The sequence below is a fragment of the Neodiprion lecontei genome, chromosome 5 (assembly GCF_021901455.1).
Source record: "Neodiprion lecontei isolate iyNeoLeco1 chromosome 5, iyNeoLeco1.1, whole genome shotgun sequence".
In the NCBI taxonomy this organism is placed as follows: domain Eukaryota; kingdom Metazoa; phylum Arthropoda; class Insecta; order Hymenoptera; family Diprionidae; genus Neodiprion; species Neodiprion lecontei.
In genome coordinates, this window is record NC_060264.1 from 21799172 (window position 1) to 21820749 (window position 21578).

Below are 21578 nucleotides of genomic sequence, written 5' to 3' on the forward strand. Positions count from 1 at the left end.
TTTGAAAATCGCGAAAATTTTCGCCAAAAATACAAAGGGGTTAACCTTCCTTTTTTTTTGGCCGAAAAATTTTTCGTCTTGGAATTGATTTGTATGACCCTTTCCCGACTAATTGGACCCTCAGGAACTCAGGAAACGCAGCGAAAAGAGTGTGGGACCAACAGGAAAATGATTACGAAGTAAAAAGCAGCTGCTGAAAAATGGTGAAAACGCAGGTTGTCGTTTTTTGGCTGTAACTTTTGATCTGTTGATCGCAGCCTGTTGGAACTGCGCCCAATCGATTTTTCTCGCAAAACTACGTCGGAATAGTGCCGGGAAGAATTTATTCCAGCACTTTTGAAAATCGCGAAAATTTTCGCCAAAAATACAAAGGGGTTAACCTTCCTTTTTTTTTGGCCGAAAAATTTTTCGTCTTGGAATTGATTTGTATGACCCTTTCCCGACTAATTGGACCCTCAGGAACTCAGGAAACGCAGCGAAAAGAGCGTGGGACCAACAGGAAAGTGATTACGAAGTAAAAAGCAGCTGCTGAAAAATGGCGTAAACGCAGGTTCTCGTTTTTTGGCTGTAACTTTTGATCTGTTGATCGCAGCCTGTTGGAACTGCGCCCAATCGATTTTTCTCGCAAAATTACGTCGGAATAGTGCCGGAAAGAATTTATTCCAGCACCTCTGAGAATCGCAAAAATTTTTGACAAAAATACAAAGGGGTTAACCTTCCTTTTTTTCTGGCCGGAAATTTTATCGTCTTGGAATTGATTTGTATGACCCTTTTCCGACTAATTGAACCCCCAGGAACCTAGAAAACGCAGCGAAAACAGCGTGGGACCAACAGGAAAGTAATTACGAAGTAGAAAGCAGCTGCTGAAAAATGGCGAAAACACAGGTTCTCGTTTTTCGGCTGTAACTTTTGACCTGTTGGTCGCAGCCTGTTGGAACTGCGCCCGATCGATTTTTCTCGCAAAACTACGTCGGAATAGCGCCGGAAAGAATTTATTCCAGCACTTTTGAAAATCGCGAAAATTTTTGCCGAAAATACAAAGGGGTTAACCTTCCTTTTTTTTTGGCCGAAAAATCATCCGTCTTAGAATTGATTTGTAGGACCCTTTTCCGACCAATTGGACCTCCAGGAACTCAGAAAACGCAGCAAAAAGAGCGTGGGACCAACAGGAAAGCAATTACGAAGTAAAAAGCAGCTGCTGATAAATGGGGAAAACTCAGGTTTTCGTTTTTCGGCTGTAACTTTTTACCTATTGATCGCAGCCTGTTGGAACTGCGCTCAATCGATTTTTCTCGCAAAATTACGTCGGAATGGTGCCGGAAAGAATTTATTCCAGCACTTTTCAGAATCGCAAAAATTTTTGCCAAAAATACAAAGGGGTTAACCTTCCTTTTTTTCTGGGCCAAAAATTTTATCGTCTCGGAATTGATTTGTATGACCCTTTCCCGACTAATTGGACCCCCAGGAACTCAGGAAACGCAGCGAAAAGAGCGTGGGACCAACAGGAAAGTGATTACGAAGTAAAATGCAGCTGCTGAAAAATGGCGAAAACGCAGGTTCTCGTTTTTTGGCTGTAACTTTTGATCTGTTGATCGCAGCCTGTTGGAACTGCGCCCAATCGATTTCTCTCGCAAAACTACGTCGGAATAGTGCCGGGAAGAATTTATTCCAGCACTTTTGAAAATCGCGAAAATTTTCGCCAAAAATACAAAGGGGTTAACCTTCCTTTTTTTCTGGCCGAAACTTTTATCGTCTTGGAATTGATTTGTATGACCCTTTCCCGACTACTCGAACCCCCAGGAACCCAGAAAACGCATCGAAAACAGCGTGGGACCAACAGGAAAGTAATTACGAAGTAAAAAGCAGCTGCTGAAAAATGGCGAAAACACAGGTTCTCGTTTTTCGGCTGTAACTTTTGACCTGTTGATCGCAGCCTGTTGGAACTGCGCCCAATCGATTTCTCTCGCAAAATTACGTCGGAATAGTGCCGGAAAGAATTTATTCCAGCACTTTTGAAAATCGCGAAAATTTTTGCCGAAAATACAAAGGGGTTAACCTTCCTTTTTTTTTGGCCGAAAAATCTTCCGTCTTAGAATTGATTTGTAGGACCCTTTTCCGACCAATTGGACCTCCAGGAACTCAGTAAACGCAGCAAAAAGAGCGTGGGACCAACAGGAAAGCAATTACGAAGTAAGAAGCAGCTGCTGAAAAATGGCGAAAACGCAGGTTCTTGTTTTTTGGCTGTAACTTTTGATCTGTTGATCGCAGCCTGTTGGAACTGCGCCCAATCGATTTTTCTCGCAAAATTACGTCGGAATAGTGCCGGAAAGAATTTATTCCAGCACTTTTGAAAATCGCGAAAATTTTCACCAAAAATACAAAGGGGTTAACCTTCCTTTTTTTTTGGCCGAAAAATTTTTCGTCTTGGAATTGATTTGTATGACCCTTTCCCGACTAATTGGACCCCCAGGAACTCAGAAAACGCAACGAAAAGAGCGTGGGACCAACAGGAAAGCAATTACGAAGTAAAAAGCAGCTGCTGAAAAATGGGGAAAACTCAGGTTTTCGTTTTTCGGCTGTAACTTTTGACCTGTTGGTCGCAGCCTGTTGGAACTGCGCCCAATCGATTTTTCTCGCAAAACTACGTCGGAATAGCGCCGGAAAGAATTTATTCCAGCACTTTTGAAAATCGCGAAAATTTTCGCCAAAAATACAAAGGGGTTAACCTTTCTTTTTTTTTGGCCGAAAAATTTTTCGTCTTGGAATTGATTTGTATGACCCTTTCCCGACTAATTGGACCCTCAGGAACTCAGGAAACGCAGCGAAAACAGCGTGGGACCAACAGGAATGTGATTACGAAGTAAAAAGCAGCTGCTGAAAAATGGCGAAAACACAGGTTCTCGTTTTTCGGCTGTAACTTTTGACCTGTTGGTCGCAGCCTGTTGGAACTGCGCCCGATCGATTTTTCTCGCAAAACTACGTCGGAATAGCGCCGGAAAGAATTTATTCCAGCACTTTTGAAAATCGCGAAAATTTTTGCCGAAAATACAAAGGGGTTAACCTTCCTTTTTTTTTGGCCGAAAAATCATCCGTCTTAGAATTGATTTGTAGGACCCTTTTCCGACCAATTGGACCTCCAGGAACTCAGAAAACGCAGCAAAAAGAGCGTGGGACCAACAGGAAAGCAATTACGAAGTAAAAAGCAGCTGCTGAAAACTGGGGAAAACTCAGGTTTTCGTTTTTCGGCTGTAACTTTTGACCTGTTGGTCGCAGCCTGTTGGAACTGCGCCCAATCGATTTTTCTCGCAAAACTACGTCGGAATAGCGCCGGAAAGAATTTATTCCAGCACTTTTGAAAATCGCGAAAATTTTCGCTAAAAATACAAAGGGGTTAACCTTCCTTTTTTTTTGGCCGAAAAATTTTTCGTCTTGGAATTGATTTGTATGACCCTATCCCGACTAATTGGACCCTCAGGAACTCAGGAAACGCAGCGAAAAGAGCGTGGGACCAACAGGAAAGTGATTACGAAGTAAAAAGCAGCTGCTGAAAAATGGCGAAAACGCAGGTTCTCGTTTTTTGGCTGTAACTTTTGATCTGTTGATCGCAGCCTGTTGGAACTGCGCCCAATCGATTTTTCTCGCAAAATTACGTCGGAATAGTGCCGGAAAGAATTTATTCCAGCACTTTTGAGAATCGCAAAAATTTTTGACAAAAATACAAAGGGGTTAACCTTCCTTTTTTTTTTGGCCGAAAAATCTTCCGTCTTAGAATTGATTTGTAGGACCCTTTTCCGACCAATTGGACCTCCAGGAACTCAGAAAACGCAGCAAAAAGAGCGTGGGACCAACAGGAAAGCAATTACGAAGTAAAAAGCAGCTGCTGAAAAATGGCGAAAACTCAGGTTCTCGTTTTTTGGCTGTAACTTTTGACCTATTGATCGCAGCCTGTTGGAACTGCGCCCAATCGATTTTTCTTGCAAAATTACGTCGGAATAGTGCCGGAAAGAATTTATTCCAGCACTTTTGAGAATCGCAAAAATTTTTGCCAAAAATACAAAGGGGTTAACCTTCCTTTTTTTCTGGCCGAAAATTTTATCGTCTTGGAATTGATTTGTATGACCCTTTCCCGACTAATTGAACCCCCAGGAACCTAGAAAACGCAGCGAAAACAGCGTGGGACCAACAGGAAAGTAATTACGAAGTAAAAAGCAGCTGCTGAAAAATGGCGAAAACACAGGTTCTCGTTTTTCGGCTGTAACTTTTGACCTGTTGGTCGCAGCCTGTTGGAACTGCGCCCAATCGATTTTTCTCGCAAAACTACGTCGGAATAGCGCCGGAAAGAATTTATTCCAGCACTTTTGAAAATCGCGAAAATTTTCGCCAAAAATACAAAGGGGTTAACCTTTCTTTTTTTTTGGCCGAAAAATTTTTCGTCTTGGAATTGATTTGTATGACCCTTTCCCGACTAATTGGACCCTCAGGAACTCAGGAAACGCAGCGAAAAGAGTGTGGGACCAACAGGAAAATGATTACGAAGTAAAAAGCAGCTGCTGAAAAATGGTGAAAACGCAGGTTGTCGTTTTTTGGCTGTAACTTTTGATCTGTTGATCGCAGCCTGTTGGAACTGCGCCCAATCGATTTTTCTCGCAAAACTACGTCGGAATAGTGCCGGGAAGAATTTATTCCAGCACTTTTGAAAATCGCGAAAATTTTCGCCAAAAATACAAAGGGGTTAACCTTCCTTTTTTTTTGGCCGAAAAATTTTTCGTCTTGGAATTGATTTGTATGACCCTTTCCCGACTAATTGGACCCTCAGGAACTCAGGAAACGCAGCGAAAAGAGCGTGGGACCAACAGGAAAGTGATTACGAAGTAAAAAGCAGCTGCTGAAAAATGGCGAAAACGCAGGTTCTCGTTTTTTGGCTGTAACTTTTGATCTGTTGATCGCAGCCTGTTGGAACTGCGCCCAATCGATTTTTCTCGCAAAATTACGTCGGAATAGTGCCGGAAAGAATTTATTCCAGCACTTTTGAGAATCGCAAAAATTTTTGACAAAAATACAAAGGGGTTAACCTTCCTTTTTTTCTGGCCGGAAATTTTATCGTCTTGGAATTGATTTGTATGACCCTTTTCCGACTAATTGAACCCCCAGGAACCTAGAAAACGCAGCGAAAACAGCGTGGGACCAACAGGAAAGCAATTACGAAGTAAAAAGCAGCTGCTGAAAAATGGGGAAAACTCAGGTTTTCGTTTTTCGGCTGTAACTTTTTACCTATTGATCGCAGCCTGTTGGAACTGCGCTCAATCGATTTTTCTCGCAAAATTACGTCGGAATGGTGCCGGAAAGAATTTATTCCAGCACTTTTGAGAATCGCAAAAATTTTTGCCAAAAATACAAAGGGGTTAACCTTCCTTTTTTTCTGGGCCGAAAATTTTATCGTCTCGGAATTGATTTGTATGACCCTTTCCCGACTAATTGGACCCCCAGGAACTCAGGAAACGCAGCGAAAAGAGCGTGGGACCAACAGGAAAGTGATTACGAAGTAAAAAGCAGCTGCTGAAAAATGGCGAAAACGCAGGTTCTCGTTTTTTGGCTGTAACTTTTGATCTGTTGATCGCAGCCTGTTGGAACTGCGCCCAATCGATTTCTCTCGCAAAACTACGTCGGAATAGTGCCGGGAAGAATTTATTCCAGCACTTTTGAAAATCGCGAAAATTTTCGCCAAAAATACAAAGGGGTTAACCTTCCTTTTTTTCTGGCCGAAACTTTTATCGTCTTGGAATTGATTTGTATGACCCTTTCCCGACTACCCGAACCCCCAGGAACCCAGAAAACGCATCGAAAACAGCGTGGGACCAACAGGAAAGTAATTACGAAGTAAAAAGCAGCTGCTGAAAAATGGCGAAAACACAGGTTCTCGTTTTTCGGCTGTAACTTTCGACCTGTTGATCGCAGCCTGTTGGAACTGCGCCCAATCGATTTCTCTCGCAAAATTACGTCGGAATAGTGCCGGAAAGAATTTATTCCAGCACTTTTGAAAATCGCGAAAATTTTTGCCGAAAATACAAAGGGGTTAACCTTCCTTTTTTTTTGGCCGAAAAATCTTCCGTCTTAGAATTGATTTGTAGGACCCTTTTCCGACCAATTGGACCTCCAGGAACTCAGTAAACGCAGCAAAAAGAGCGTGGGACCAACAGGAAAGCAATTACGAAGCAAGAAGCAGCTGCTGAAAAATGGCGAAAACGCAGGTTCTTGTTTTTTGGCTGTAACTTTTGATCTGTTGATCGCAGCCTGTTGGAACTGCGCCCAATCGATTTTTCTCGCAAAACTACGTCGGAATAGTGCCGGGAAGAATTTATTCCAGCACTTTTGAAAATCGCGAAAATTTTCGCCAAAAATACAAAGGGGTTAACCTTCCTTTTTTTTTGGCCGAAAAATTTTTCGTCTTGGAATTGATTTGTATGACCCTTTCCCGACTAATTGGACCCCCAGGAACTCAGAAAACGCAACGAAAAGAGCGTGGGACCAACAGGAAAGTGATTACAAAGTAAAAAGCAGCTGCTGAAAAATGGCGAAAACGCAGGTTCTCGTTTTTTGGCTGTAACTTTTGATCTGTTGATCGCAGCCTGTTGGAACTGCGCCCAATCGATTTTTCTCGCAAAACTACGTCGGAATAGTGCCGGGAAGAATTTATTCCAGCACTTTTGAAAATCGCGAAAATTTTCGCCAAAAATACAAAGGGGTTAACCTTCTTTTTTTTTTGGCCGAAAAATCATCCGTCTTAGAATTGATTTGTAGGACCCTTTTCCGACCAATTGGACCTCCAGGAACTCAGAAAACGCAGCAAAAAGAGCGTGGGACCAACAGGAAAGCAATTACGAAGTAAAAAGCAGCTGCTGAAAAATGGGGAAAACTCAGGTTTTCGTTTTTCGGCTGTAACTTTTGACCTGTTGGTCGCAGCCTGTTGGAACTGCGCCCAATCGATTTTTCTCGCAAAACTACGTCGGAATAGCGCCGGAAAGAATTTATTCCAGCACTTTTGAAAATCGCGAAAATTTTCGCCAAAAATACAAAGGGGTTAACCTTTCTTTTTTTTTGGCCGAAAAATTTTTCGTCTTGGAATTGATTTGTATGACCCTTTCCCGACTAATTGGACCCTCAGGAACTCAGGAAACGCAGCGAAAAGAGTGTGGGACCAACAGGAAAATGATTACGAAGTAAAAAGCAGCTGCTGAAAAATGGTGAAAACGCAGGTTGTCGTTTTTTGGCTGTAACTTTTGATCTGTTGATCGCAGCCTGTTGGAACTGCGCCCAATCGATTTTTCTCGCAAAACTACGTCGGAATAGTGCCGGGAAGAATTTATTCCAGCACTTTTGAAAATCGCGAAAATTTTCGCCAAAAATACAAAGGGGTTAACCTTCCTTTTTTTTTGGCCGAAAAATTTTTCGTCTTGGAATTGATTTGTATGACCCTTTCCCGACTAATTGGACCCTCAGGAACTCAGGAAACGCAGCGAAAAGAGCGTGGGACCAACAGGAAAGTGATTACGAAGTAAAAAGCAGCTGCTGAAAAATGGCGAAAACGCAGGTTCTCGTTTTTTGGCTGTAACTTTTGATCTGTTGATCGCAGCCTGTTGGAACTGCGCCCAATCGATTTTTCTCGCAAAATTACGTCGGAATAGTGCCGGAAAGAATTTATTCCAGCACTTTTGAGAATCGCAAAAATTTTTGACAAAAATACAAAGGGGTTAACCTCCCTTTTTTTCTGGCCGAAAATTGTATCGTCTTGGAATTGATTTGTATGACCCTTACCCGACTAATTGAACCCCCAGGAACCTAGAAAACGCAGCGAAAACAGCGTGGGACCAACAGGAAAGTAATTACGAAGTAAAAAGCAGCTGCTGAAAAATGGCGAAAACACAGGTTCTCGTTTTTCGGCTGTAACTTTTGACCTGTTGGTCGCAGCCTGTTGGAACTGCGCCCGATCGATTTTTCTCGCAAAACTACGTCGGAATAGCGCCGGAAAGAATTTATTCCAGCACTTTTGAAAATCGCGAAAATTTTTGCCGAAAATACAAAGGGGTTAACCTTCCTTTTTTTTTGGCCGAAAAATCATCCGTCTTAGAATTGATTTGTAGGACCCTTTTCCGACCAATTGGACCTCCAGGAACTCAGAAAACGCAGCAAAAAGAGCGTGGGACCAACAGGAAAGCAATTACGAAGTAAAAAGCAGCTGCTGAAAAATGGGGAAAAGTCAGGTTTTCGTTTTTCGGCTGTAACTTTTGACCTGTTGGTCGCAGCCTGTTGGAACTGCGCCCAATCGATTTTTCTCGCAAAACTACGTCGGAATAGCGCCGGAAAGAATTTATTCCAGCACTTTTGAAAATCGCGAAAATTTTCGCCAAAAATACAAAGTTAACCTTTCTTTTTTTTTGGCCGAAAAATTTTTCGTCTTGGAATTGATTTGTATGACCCTCTCCTGACTAATTGGACCCCCAGGAACTCAGAAAACGCAACGAAAAGAGCGTGGGACCAACAGGAAAGTGATTACGAAGTAAAAAGCAGCTGCTGAAAAATGGCGAAAACGCAGGTTCTCGTTTTTTGGCTGTAACTTTTGATCTGTTGATCGCAGCCTGTTGGAACTGCGCCCAATCGATTTTTCTCGCAAAACTACGTCGGAATAGTGCCGGAAAGAATTTATTCCAGCACTTTTGAAAATCGCGAAAATTTTCGGTCTCACATTCGATTTTCATGACCCTTTCTTGACTAATTAGACTCCCAGGAACTTAGAAATCGCAGCGAAAACAGCGTAGGATCAACAGCAGAAAAATTACGATGCAAGTGACAAAGGACTCAATGCGTGAAAAATATCACAAAATTGTTCGTTCTACAGCAGTTCTGTTTCTAATCAAAAGAAAAATACCTATCACTCACGGTCCTGTAATGACTTTCTAGCAATTTCGAGTGGAATTGACCGAAGTTGTGATGATCGCATAACAGCAATGCGCAAGCGGAAATCTGAGGCTCGTCAAAATTCACCTCATTTATAGACTCAGGCTAGAACAATGTATTTATTCGTCAGCTCAATCTTGCGGCGTCTAAAAGTCAGTCACGTTAGATGCAATCAGTTTCATGGCTCTGCAAATCAATTTCTTGAAGTGCAGTGCTTCAACCTGATTCTGCAGAATTTTCATCATGATAGGAATGATTACAGACAATTTCACATCTTATTGATGTAGACTGTCAATATCAGAGGGATAATAGTAATCTAATCGACGTCAACAAATAATACCGATTTTATTTCCAAAATTACGCTGTAGTCCTTCCTTTCCGTTGTTGTCATCGTGGTATTATAGTCATCATTACAGGACATACATCAATATAATATACACTACAAATAGTATGTATACCTAACACACGAGTTTCATATGAATTCATATTATTTAAAAGCATACAAGATTTGAATCTATCGGTCAATCAATTCAACAGACAATATATTACAAATAGCGGTATATATAAATAATCCATAATAATATGTAACGTAGCCTTCATAAGCCTAATGAAATCATTCTAATTATTGGTGCCAATTATAAAATATTACTAAATAGTAATTATAAAACCAAATATAAAATAATCATAGACTAAATTCAAAGGCCAACAGAATCATAGTTCTGACAAGTCGTTAAGTATGAGAAAAAAATTAAGTAAACGTTAATACATGTAAAGAATGACAAAAAACATGTAGAAACTATTCTGGAAAAAATAAATTACTACACACGCATGCCGTAGTATATAAACCGCAGACAAATAAAATATAAAAACAAAATACAACTATTCAAAGTTGTATGAGCAGGTGTAACAAGGTATCTCTGGAAAATCAAAGTCGTGCGCATCGGATGATACACATATAATAATTGAGTTCACGACGCTCGAATGAATATTATGATAATATTGATAAGCGGTTTCATTTTTCTGATTTTCGGTAAGTTGCGTTCGACGAATATTTCGGGAAGTGTAAATAACACCCAAAGTTATAATTTTTAAAAAACTATTATAATTTGGCAGTTGTTCCAAGATTCAGAGAAGGGAACTTTACGGCATAACATCATTGGTATCTTTTTTTCTAGTAACCACATATTTTATTTTCTAAAAATATGCAGTAAAATCGATAACTGTATGATCTGATCCCTGCTTTGGGAATATTGAAACTCTTTGCCCTACGAAACATCGATCACAAATAAATTCGTCAAAAACGAATGAACCTTGTATAATAAATACTTCGTTTGATAAACCGGGAAATCGTTAGAAAATAAAAATACGCCTTATACCGATAATAAATGGTGAGAGGTAGCATGCTGAGTGACTGCGCTAGTTTCGTCGTCTTCTAATGCAGGCTGGCCGCGCCAAGCACCAGCCGTCAAACGCGACTTATGGAGATTAGATATACGCTGCGAATTTTTTCAGGCTAAGCAACTTTCTAATAACTAATTCACGGCTTGTAGGAAATTTGACAAACGTTTATTGCTACCTGACCGATGACTGACAACTTTTACTAGTCATCGTGGTAACATAACCTCAATTCGCCACTTAACGTTGAAGAGTTTGACAGCCCGTGTCTCGTTGAGAGCATAAAGTTGGCTCCCCTGCCTTCCAGATAGAAATTTTACCACGGTATGTTATAGCTAACCAATAAGGTCCAATCATCTTGCGCATGCGCAGTCGATCACTCAGCGTGCTAACTTTCACCGTGTTCTCTCGGTACGCATACGCCACGTTTACACAACGCTACACAACTCGATCTCTCCAAATACGTCCCCGGCGAATTCATTACTCCGAAAAATCGTAGACCACAGTTCTTAGAAAACATGGGCGTGCTGCGTCCCCTGACGTTACGGAAACTATTCTAGATTCTAAACATAAGAAGCAGACGTGGTCAACGGTGGTGTGCGATAGACGCCGGCAAAGAGGATCGAGCGGCTAAGCCTGTCGTAGATGAAGTAGAGGAAGGGGTGGTTGGCATTGAAAACCGCAGGCTCGGCTGGTCGGCTCGAGCGGAAGCTGAAGATGGCGGTAGCGGCGGTGGCCTTGGTACCCTCCTCCGTGACCTCGACAACGGCACGATGCACGGCGTCCCCGAGGTGAAGGCCGGGCTCGCCGTCTGCGAGAAGTCCGGTGAAGTCGGCAGCCGGGGTCAGAACTTCGCCGGCGCCTATCGCGTTTAAGAGTTGGTTGACTGCCAGCTCTTTGTCGAAACTGAACCTTGGCATGAATATCTCAACCTCCCTGGGCGCCATGCCTTCCTCCAGAATATCACGAAGCTCGGCGCCGGCTCGCTCAGTTCCGGTAATACGCTCTATCAGCTGTTGCACTGCGTCACGAGTGTCGTTGCCCTCGACGATTCGCGCTCCCGCGAATGGCGGCAGTAGGATGTACATCGAGACGTCGTCACCCTTGTACGGAAGCTGGAGAATGTGCGCCCCGATTTCCTCCGAAACGACTGGAAATTTAAACGGCTTTTAATGAGCGTTTCAATTTCGAATTGCAGGCTGCGGGTCAAGGTTTTAAACCGTCAACATTTGGACAGACAATTCCACTAAACAGTTAAAACACCAAATTGTCAACGTTCCAAATGGTACTGACCTTTCGTTACAAGGTAAGGCAGTAAATATGCTTTACAGGGCTCTAACCATTCGGTGTAATGGTCACTTGGGACTTTCCCAATTTCAAAAAAGGATTCATTTGTTCATTACTTCTGTCGTTGAATAACTCTCGAGTACATTCGGACGATTCCTCTTTGAAGGAAGATACTTAACTATAGAATATTATTTTATACATTGATTCGAAAGGTTAATTCAATAGTACACTAATTTCGGTTCTTCATTATCCAATTGAATATTTCACAAACTCGGTAAAGAGTTGCATTTGTCAGTTTACTTTACACTGCATTATCAGAGCACAGGACCGTTACGCGATTAACTAAGATAGATGTATCATTGCTTGCGGGCAGTGTACCACTGATTATGTCCACTTCAATAAAATTCTGTCTTTCTTCATTCGATTCACCGGTGGCGAACACTGGTAATAAGATGATTAAAACCGGTACTTCTACCCTACAATGAACCACCGGTCTCCCATCTACATCCTACGCCAATACACGAGGTGACCCAAGACTATCGCCCCATAAGCTACCAATATGTAAAATTCTGCGACTAAAACATATTTTACTTTTAGATGACGATTCACTAGCCCTGTTCTCATTCTATTCTGAGTCCCGAGATGCTATTACATTGGCCAATTTCAAAGGACTGTGATTCTCTAACGGAAAATTGGTCGCAGATTTTCACAAGGACTGCATTGATTACCTATAAGATGATAGTCCTCGGTTACCTTGTATAAATGAAACCAATTTCTTACCATGACTGAACGTTCCCTTCTGCTTCATAAACGTTACAAGATGGGTGCGAGATCCGTTCGAGTAGAAGTTGTCCTTCTTCGAGTTTGCGGCGTCAAACTTGCTCTTCCAAAGTCCCTTGAAGTAGACCGCATTAGCCAAAACGAGGTCGGAGTCCTCGGTGATACCACCGTCAGGAATGAGGTCCTGGATATGACCTTTTGTCTCATTGCTCGCCCATTGGTTAACCCTCTGTCGAATGGCTTCCGGGTTTGACCTGAAGTCGACGTGCTCGAGTTCAGAATTGAAAAGGTCGAGCATGCACTCTCTGATACGTCTCTCCTTGGTAACCCAGAGTTTATTTGCGGTCCTGAACTCGTAGTTCGTGCTCACATTTCCCTGCTCGGTCATGAACCTCCTCAAGGCATTTTCAAGTACGTAGAATCGCTGGACATGAGTCTTCGAGTATATTTCCGGGATGTGAAGCGCCCGTCCTAGTGCGGCTTCCGTTGTTCCTCGAGCGCTGAAGTAGGCCAGTGTCAGTGCCTCGTGCAGGCTGTGCGGGCTGTAAAATATATTGTCGACCCCCTCGAACTCCGACGTTTTCCTCAACGTATCGAGGGCGAAGTCGAGACGCGCCTGAGACAGCTTCTGGTTGAAATCCCGCTCTATCATCGTCGGGTTATCATTTCCGGTCAGACACTGGGCGGAAGTCATGCCCAAAAACGCTGCGCACAACGCAAGGCACACAAATGCGATGTTATACATCTTCTGAAAGACGAAGAAGAAGAAAAGCATAAATATGGTACAGCCGCAATAAACTTTGGAGGTACGTATTTTTATCTTATTTATATTAGACCTATATCATACCTGAAGGATTCCGTGAAAGGCAACGACGCGAACGACGATTCGCCGGCAAATAGGCAACCAGAGTTACGTCTGAGGTACCCATAGTATATCACATGTAAGACCAGTTGCCTATCTGCTAGCGAAACGTCGTTCCCATATTTCACCATCATGGAATACCCCTGGTGCAGGTACTTGTGAATAATTAACTCCAGGTTTTTCTTTTGCGTTTGAATTCATTTGGCGTAACACTGCAGTGCTGAACTTCCGTAATATTTTTTTCTTGCTCTTATTGTCGGACTTAATCTCACGGATCTCCGAATGTTTTCGAATGTTTTGTAAAAGTGGGCGAGATGGTTTGCGGTTTTGTTGAATAGATATTCGTTACGACGTGATGTTTTTATGAGCGTCCGGCGCAGGCTTATCATATTATAGTAAATGTGGTAAAACGATAGTATTGTTTACAATACTTATTTTGTTTCCATTCCTGGCTTTTATACATATACTAAACTGGGCTATTTAAAGCTGACAAGGTTTTCTTTTTTTACACGTTGTTAAATGGTGAACAAATTATCTAATTGACTAATTAGTAACGTACGGGTAGCTAATCACTAAATAATATAACCGCTAAAGTATAAGTTTCAATCGATGATCAGCGTATTAAACACTCCAAGTTATTTACCGTTTTTACTTAGTAAAAAGATATTTATTCATGTATTTAATATATAAATAATCAGTCTGTGCGAAGAAGTTTAGCAGGCACAAAGGTCGAACTGAATAAATTATAACGATTATATTTGCATCTGATAAATAAATAATTTGAAGAAAGTGAATATAAATATGTTTAGGTTATAAAAACAAAACGTATGAACTTCGTTGCTTGACCGTCAAAATTCAAATAGCGCTGTTCACTGAAAATACCCTAAATACAAATTGATATTTTCAAAATAAATGTAACTTATACTATAGTCGTAGATAAATATAATACATAAATTTATTTTAATACAAGTAATTTGCATAAATCAAGAATTTGCAGGAAAAAAATATTCTCCTACTTGGCACTTGGTTTACAATATGAAGATCGTGCGGGAGAAAAAGAAAGTGAAAAATGGCAGCTAGGCAGAATAAAAGCAAAAATCGGAATTTTAATTCAAGACTGCATTCATTTCATTCCGCGAACGTAGCAGACGATGCGACGACGAGCGGTTGGCATATTCATATAATACAACGCATACATCCATGTGTAATATTACCTATGTACATAGAGAAGTGAAAGTGCGGCGGTATGAGGAGACGTCGTCGTGACGCGACTACCCAGAAACTACCGAACTTTCCTGCATTAAATTAGCCAAACCTAACCTAACATAACAGACTCGAGTTACAATCGCGTAAATCGCGCAGGCAGCCACGCATATTTATTAGTTTTGTGCAAAGAAACGACGCGGGAATCAACTCAATTGCAAATCACTTCTGCACACTCGGAAGATATGCTAGAGCGTGAAACCGCGATACGTTACGTATAATAACGATTACTGAAGTTGACCGTTATTTCAACACGGGACAAAATTGTTGTACGCGGAATTACAATGAGGACGACTTTTGGAAATCCCGATATATTTATTGCTCGTTGTCTAAAGTTGTTCATTTGTACGAAAAATATTTTCAATTCTACCCGTGCAGATATCCTTGAAAATATTTTATGACGGTACCTCGACTTGTAAGCTTTATACAATTTTCAGACAATGTGTTTCTAGTGTTATTTTGTGTGTTGGTATGAGTATGTAACTGAATTAACGTCGAGTATCAAATCTCATTTATAACAAAAACAAGTAAGGAAGTCTTGATTGAAAAATATTCGGTGTAGTAGTTTCGAAAATTCCAAGGCGACTTTCACGGGTTCCCTTCGATGTATTTTGGTCCCCTGTAATACTCTTGCTTTTTACCATTCAGAGTATATACAACCACGACTGGAGGGTAAATACGTATTGGTGTAATATATATAACTGCCCACACAGTTTAACCTTAACCTCCTTAATTGCTGAACATGCGCAGGTACGAATACTCATACTGACGATTCTAGGAAGTACGACAGCTAATTATTCCATCAGGCATTTGAGTGAGATACGGGTGACGAACTCGCAACAGTTTTAAACGTCTGCTTCAAGAATAAAGAACAAAGTAGAAAAAAAAAATTAGAAAATTAATATTAGTTGTAGATTGTATGAAAAGTACAATTCCGCGTAATTATTTTAAATCAATTTTTCTTTATCTTACATCCAGTTTGCCATGTTTTTATTTTGCTAACGGATAAGCGACACCGAGAATATTATTGCTAAACACGAAAATTAATTTACTAATTGAATGTTAGTAATGAATGAAGTAAAAGAAAATAAAAAAATCGAGTACATGAAATGAAAATGGACAAATATCGTGTGACTTTGAATCATTACAATTATTATGTTATTTATATTCTTATACATTGATTGATTGCACTTACCGATTTGAAGAATATTCCGCACGGCTGACAAATTTTATATTTATAAATTACTGTCCGATATTAATTATTTACTTTTTGTTTTCAATTTTTTTTCTACATATGTGTAGATTAACAACGAATATCTCCTCTCTTTGTTCACTGCACACTTGTGTTTAAAACCGCTATTTCATCAATGAATTAGTCTACTCTGACCGTACGATATTCAATCACGGCAGAAATGTTGCTCGGAGTTGCTGCTCTCGTCGAGGTTGCCAAGAGAACTAACTGCCAATGCTGGCTGCGACGCTCGGCTGATCCTTCGTCGAGGCAGAACGAACGGGCGTGACGACGACAACCGAAATGGACGCCGGACGCGCACATTCTTCGCATTCAAACGCCAGTCGTAATCGTCGGGAAAAAAAATTAGGAGTAGGTATTCGCAGCATGGCTTTTGTCTCTTTCGGATTCGATGTGCGCACAACAAAATTATACAGGAACTTAGACATGTTTGTTGGCAGCCAATGCCAAAGTTCAAAGGCAAGTTTTTACGTAGACTATAGCTGAAGTCGAAATTTCAATAACTGCGATTGAGATCGGAGGCGTCCGTTCGTTGGATCCGGGGCGAAAAATCAACGCTTCATCCTGCAGGACAATTATACGATCGGTATATTTTGAAAGTTTTCCAACTCTTGAACTCGAACTTTTCTCAATTTTCGCAGTGATTTTATGAAACTGATAACGAATTTTTTCTTCTTCTTGTTTACAACAAGCTATTAATTGTTCAGTTGATTCAACTGAATCTTTAGAACTTCACTCACAAGCGATTATCTTCAAGGTTTCCAATCATGGTGCTGTTATTTCATCTCTGCAATCTGATCGAATATTAATATAACTTATTGACTGTCAGGCTGGGAATCCCGAAGTTACACGCCTCGTAATTTCGATATTATCGCATACAGATTATGCATACCGAAGCATCCGGCTGCAGCTGCATTGATGAGCTCAGATATTGGTTGGAAATCTCAGATTTTTGCGCTATCTCCGAAGTATTTGCGGGTGAGGTTTTCAATTCTGCTTCAGACTCTCAAATCGCTGGAACTGACCATTTTTGCAGGTAATCGACCGCGTGTTTCGTGACATAGCAAATGCAAAATGAAAAGAAAGTATTTGATAAACTAAAAGTTTACGACCACTAATTATTAATACTTAGGTATATTTCAAGGTGAAATTTAAAGAAAACATGAATGTTCGCGTACGTTGACAATGTTAAAACATACGTCATCGGCAAGAAGAGTTTATTAAATTAAATTTTTCTCCTGCTTGTTGAGTTCTGTTTAATTCGCCTAGCATTATTCATATTTGCGTATGATTTTCAATCTCCTCTAAACTAAACAAAATGAATTACCAAATAAAGCAATTTCAAATCGAAAGACTTTTTCTCATTGCCTAGCAAGCGAGACTGTGATAAAACAGAAGAAAAGTAAAAAATGACAGTCAAACTTTGACAGTTATAATGAATGCTGCAGAATTCGAAAATTTGCGGTTTAATCCGCATGCAGCGTCTTCTTTGCGGTTTAGAACTACAAGAAGTGCAATCAATTGATTCTGCAGGAATTGCAGCCGTCGCAACGATTGGATTGTAGATACATAATGCATGATATATATGTATTCGCCTGTATATACACCAGATAAGTGAAAGTGCGGAGTTATAAGAAAATGTCGTCATGACAACGGTATTCAGAACCTGTTGAACGTTCCTGCACTTACTTCCTAACCTCACCCATTTCACTCTCTTCCTTTGCTTTTTTTTTCTCCTTTATGCTATTATCTTCTTGCAGATTAAATGTGTATGTATTTCGCAAATATATATAACGCTGTGATTGATAAGAACTCGCTTTTATAGTAAACATGAATTATCTATAATAAGTTATTGGATGTATGTGTGTTACATGTGACACAGATAGATTTTCAAGCTAATGAAGAGAGAAATTTTCGATTTATTTGAAATCTGAGAAATTCAGTGATTAACGTATCGTGAACGTTAATTTACACGTACTTATTAATATATCCGGATATGCATATTACTTGTGGAACGTAGCAGCTTTCACATTTGTATAATATATGAGTTTACATACACAGTGTATATATATAGGTATTATCCTACAAAAAATGTTCACATCTTAAATCATAAAATGTTTGTAAAGAATTCAGCATGTAATTTATTGCATTATTTATCTTGTAAATTCGATAAAATATGTAAGAAATGTCAACTATATAGTGAACTGTATGATTTATGATCTAGTATATCTGATCATTCGTGCTTTTGTAATTTATTATATCATTTCTCATATATATCGAATTTACAAAATCGAATTTTACAAAGATGACAATAAAAAAATTGAATTATTGTAAAAAACAACTTTTCGACTGATGTTGATTTTTTTTGCCTCTGATTTTCAATTCGACCGTAAAATGAATCGTATCGGTAAATATAAAAGATAATCAAGAATCTGCGGAGAATAATAAATTTTGAAAATCATATACGAATGGTTCTTTCGTTACGAATTTTTATCCTTTAATCTGTGGTTTTGTCATGATGATAATTTATTTCATAAAAAGCAAGAATCACTTACAGACAAGTTTTTGCGCAGGAATCAACATCGTGACGCAACTTGTTACAAAGAATCATCACATCATTCGTATAAATTTTTTTTATACATTATAGACATATTTTCCGTTTTCAATTCCTCCTATATCCACAATATATCACATCCAATTGCTAACAACTAAAGATCACAGCGAAGTGCAATAAGGTTTTCCCATAGAAGAGGAAGAGTAAGAGTAAATAATATAAAAAGAAACAAACAATTTTAAGTATTAAATAGTACAGCGCAGATGAGCAGAAGAGCAAGGAGAAAAACATTCCGACCTCCCGGATGTTTATCATCAAGTTTAAAGTCAATGACGACTACGTAATACCAGGAAATTTCAAAATGACGAGGCTGCAGCAGCTGCAGCAAGAACTACTGATTGTGATACATGAAATTGTTTTCACGGAATGATTGCGTTGTAAGTTAATATCTACGAAGGAGAAATCATACGCCCGAGGAGAAATTACCGGATTTCTTTAACGTCACAGTGCTCATCGGGATTCCCGGAGTTTTTTAACACCGGCTCACAAAATTTATTCGTAATCAGTTGTATGTGACTGTACATACACGCGAACACTCCGATGTTGGGTGTGCAATGCGTATGTACGGGTAAAATGAATTCGGGTCAAGCCCCGCCGCCCGTGGCCTCAATTTCGAAAGCAACGACCCGGCGATGTGAAGTTTCTGCTGGAAACGCCTCACGTACAGATACATCGCGTACCTATAGATGATTTCGATTCAGATCGGCTGAGAAATTTTTTATGTTAGAACACTGCTCTATCTAGGTTTGTATGATTGTTTCAGATTTTTATAGCAAGGCCTTGCAGAGATATGAATTTTCCGAAGAACAAAAACGTAAGAAAAAACACCAAAGAAAGCAGTCTATACAGTTGATATTTTTCATATCGTTGTCCTGGATTTTAAAGCAATTTCATTTCCTGAAATACGTTATTTTCCTGTGATTTCATGTATCAGCTAAGCAGTTTGATGGTAATATCAAAAAAAAATAAAAATTTTGTAGGGTCAATAACTTAATTTTGAGATGTTCGAAGGCGTTATTACGAATTGTCGTTTATTCATTTGTTTTCGTCGAAACCTACGTCAATATCTCATATATATCATACTGAACAATTAAGACGCCATCTTGTGGCAGAAAATACAATCGTAATAATTAATCTTAAGGATTTTTTTTTTTTAATTTTTCGGTATGAATAAACTCGGCGTGACAAAATAAGAGCTTGCACAAAGTTTTCTGTAACTTGGTACTGGTGACATATGGTAAAAGAATCATACGGTTGAACTTCTTTATCGACGCGATGTTGCTACTTGGAATCCAACTTCCGTTGAAAGAACAGCAATAATGGGTGTTCACCTTGGAACTATCTTTATTGCGGGTATTCCCCAGTAATTGTTTGCATTACTCGTAGGTACGCGTATTTTTCCCACTCGCTCACTTCAACACTTATTCGAGTCTCGACGTTTCGATTTATATTCTACAGCATCAAATTATTGCAGTTTTAAATGCAAGCACGCAACACAGGGAACCCAACATGTGTAAAGATCAAGGTGTTTGAGAAAAAAATAATTAGCGATTTTCCACTGTGGTAGCCCCTAAAAAATTTGTTTAGGTCAGAAGATTGATTCTGCCAGAAGATAAGCGTTCTACGTTATGTGGAAGATCCCACTCATTTGAATTTTTACTTTCTTTTCACATTTTTTTCAATTTATGGAGAAACACCTTGTCACACTTCAATTATTATTTATTTCCTAACATTTATATTCAACCCAAAGGTCACGTCATTAATCCATATAACAAAAATATATCAACCGAGAATTTTATTCACCTAAATTAAACGTTCATAAATTATAACTATTTTATGGAATTGATTTAATAACGAAGTCGTCGGATACACTTCTCAAACATCAACGGGAGACTTAATATTATACAAGTTTCGATCTTCTTTCTGATGCAAATTGATGTTACGATTGATATAAGCGATGAAAAAAAAATGTATTCACAATCGATGCTTTATAAATTCCAAAAAATGTAAAAAAGACAAAATCAACTGACAATGATCACGATCCTCCACATAACGTAAAACACTCATCTTCTGACAGAATCTTTCTTTTAACCTAAACAAGTTTTTACGAGGTGTCATGGTAGAAAATCGAGAGTAATTTTTTTCTGAAACATCTTAATAAAGATATATCTGCGAGGTAAACCAATTTTTCACGGGAACATTAAACTGTTTATTACTGCTTTTGCTACTATCGATTCACCAACCGAAATGGCTCACGACACATTATGTAGCAAATGGCCCGCATCAAGTTATGTGATTCGCTAACAGTTTAAGCGTTTCTTGGCTGGGAGGAAAAACCCAGAATATACGTAAGTATTGAGGAAACATTTTGAAAACTACGCTACGTGCGAAAAAAAAGTTGAAGAGTTCTGAGGAAAGGCATGAAATTGCATCATTTTTTGCATCTAAAATGGTAGTATTTAGTTATACAACCATACTTCGAAGACTGGAGTTTTGTGATTGATCAATTTAAAGAAAATTTTAGTTAATCAATTTTCTACTAATGATGATGAACAGTATTATTAATAAGACAACTTTTTGACATATGGAATTATCTAAAATATCGATCAACCGATTAATCGCACTGATCTAATTGAACCAAACTGACTAATTTTGTTGCACTTGCGATCACGATGATCTCAACGAAATTGAACTGATTTAGAGTGGACACCTTGTATGTTTGTTATATACATTTGTATACGTACCGTAAATCGCATGCGGACCAGATTAAAGAACCCTGGGGAATATACGTAAAATGAGTTGCGGTGTGATGACGCACTGCATGCCTCGGCTGCTACTCTATGGTAGAACTTATCGGTGTGCTTGTGGAAGTGAAACAAGGCCTACGTTTACGCACAACCACTGATGAGTGTGCTCGATGAGTTTCACCTTTGCCTTGCAGGGAAATTTTTCACTGCTGCAGCGGGATCAACTACAGTGGAGAATCGAAACAATTGCATCAATTTCGTCACTTGTATATGGTAACTTATGACGCGTTCTGTGATTAATGCTTTTATTTTAATGCAATGATTATCATAAATGAATGAGCAACGCAGATTATTAGTATACAGCTCTGCAATATGACGGTTGGTTATTGTTGTTGGAAGTTTAAATTGGGAAACCCCAAGTGTGAT

The 21578-nt window shown here is 39.5% G+C and overlaps 1 protein-coding gene across 2 annotated transcripts; it reads right to left on the reverse strand.

The window, feature by feature from the left end:
* Positions 1 to 9278: 9278 nt before the first annotated feature.
* Positions 9279 to 21263, reverse strand: LOC107217645 (serine protease inhibitor 88Ea). Of its 2 annotated transcripts, none has more exons than XM_015655253.2 (3): positions 21150 to 21263; positions 12415 to 13162; positions 9279 to 11497 (listed from the first exon to the last, which is right to left on the reverse strand). In XM_015655253.2, exons 1-3 carry the CDS (start codon positions 21159 to 21161, stop codon positions 10911 to 10913), a joined length of 1347 nt encoding a protein of 448 aa, XP_015510739.1. In that variant the 5' UTR covers positions 21162 to 21263; the 3' UTR covers positions 9279 to 10910. The 2 variants fall into 2 exon arrangements, with proteins under 2 accessions (XP_015510739.1, XP_015510738.1); XM_015655252.2 differs by lacking the exon at positions 21150 to 21263 and adding an exon at positions 15735 to 16059.
* Between the last annotated feature and the right edge of the window lie 315 nt (positions 21264 to 21578).

What these genes read in the sequence shown, in the direction of transcription:
- LOC107217645 (XM_015655253.2), bottom strand. An exon ending in GAAGGGAACGTTCAGTCATG is followed by an intron (nt 11,498 to 12,414) that starts GTAAGAAATTGG and finishes TTAAATTTCCAG; the next exon opens with TCGTTTCGGAGGAAATCGGG.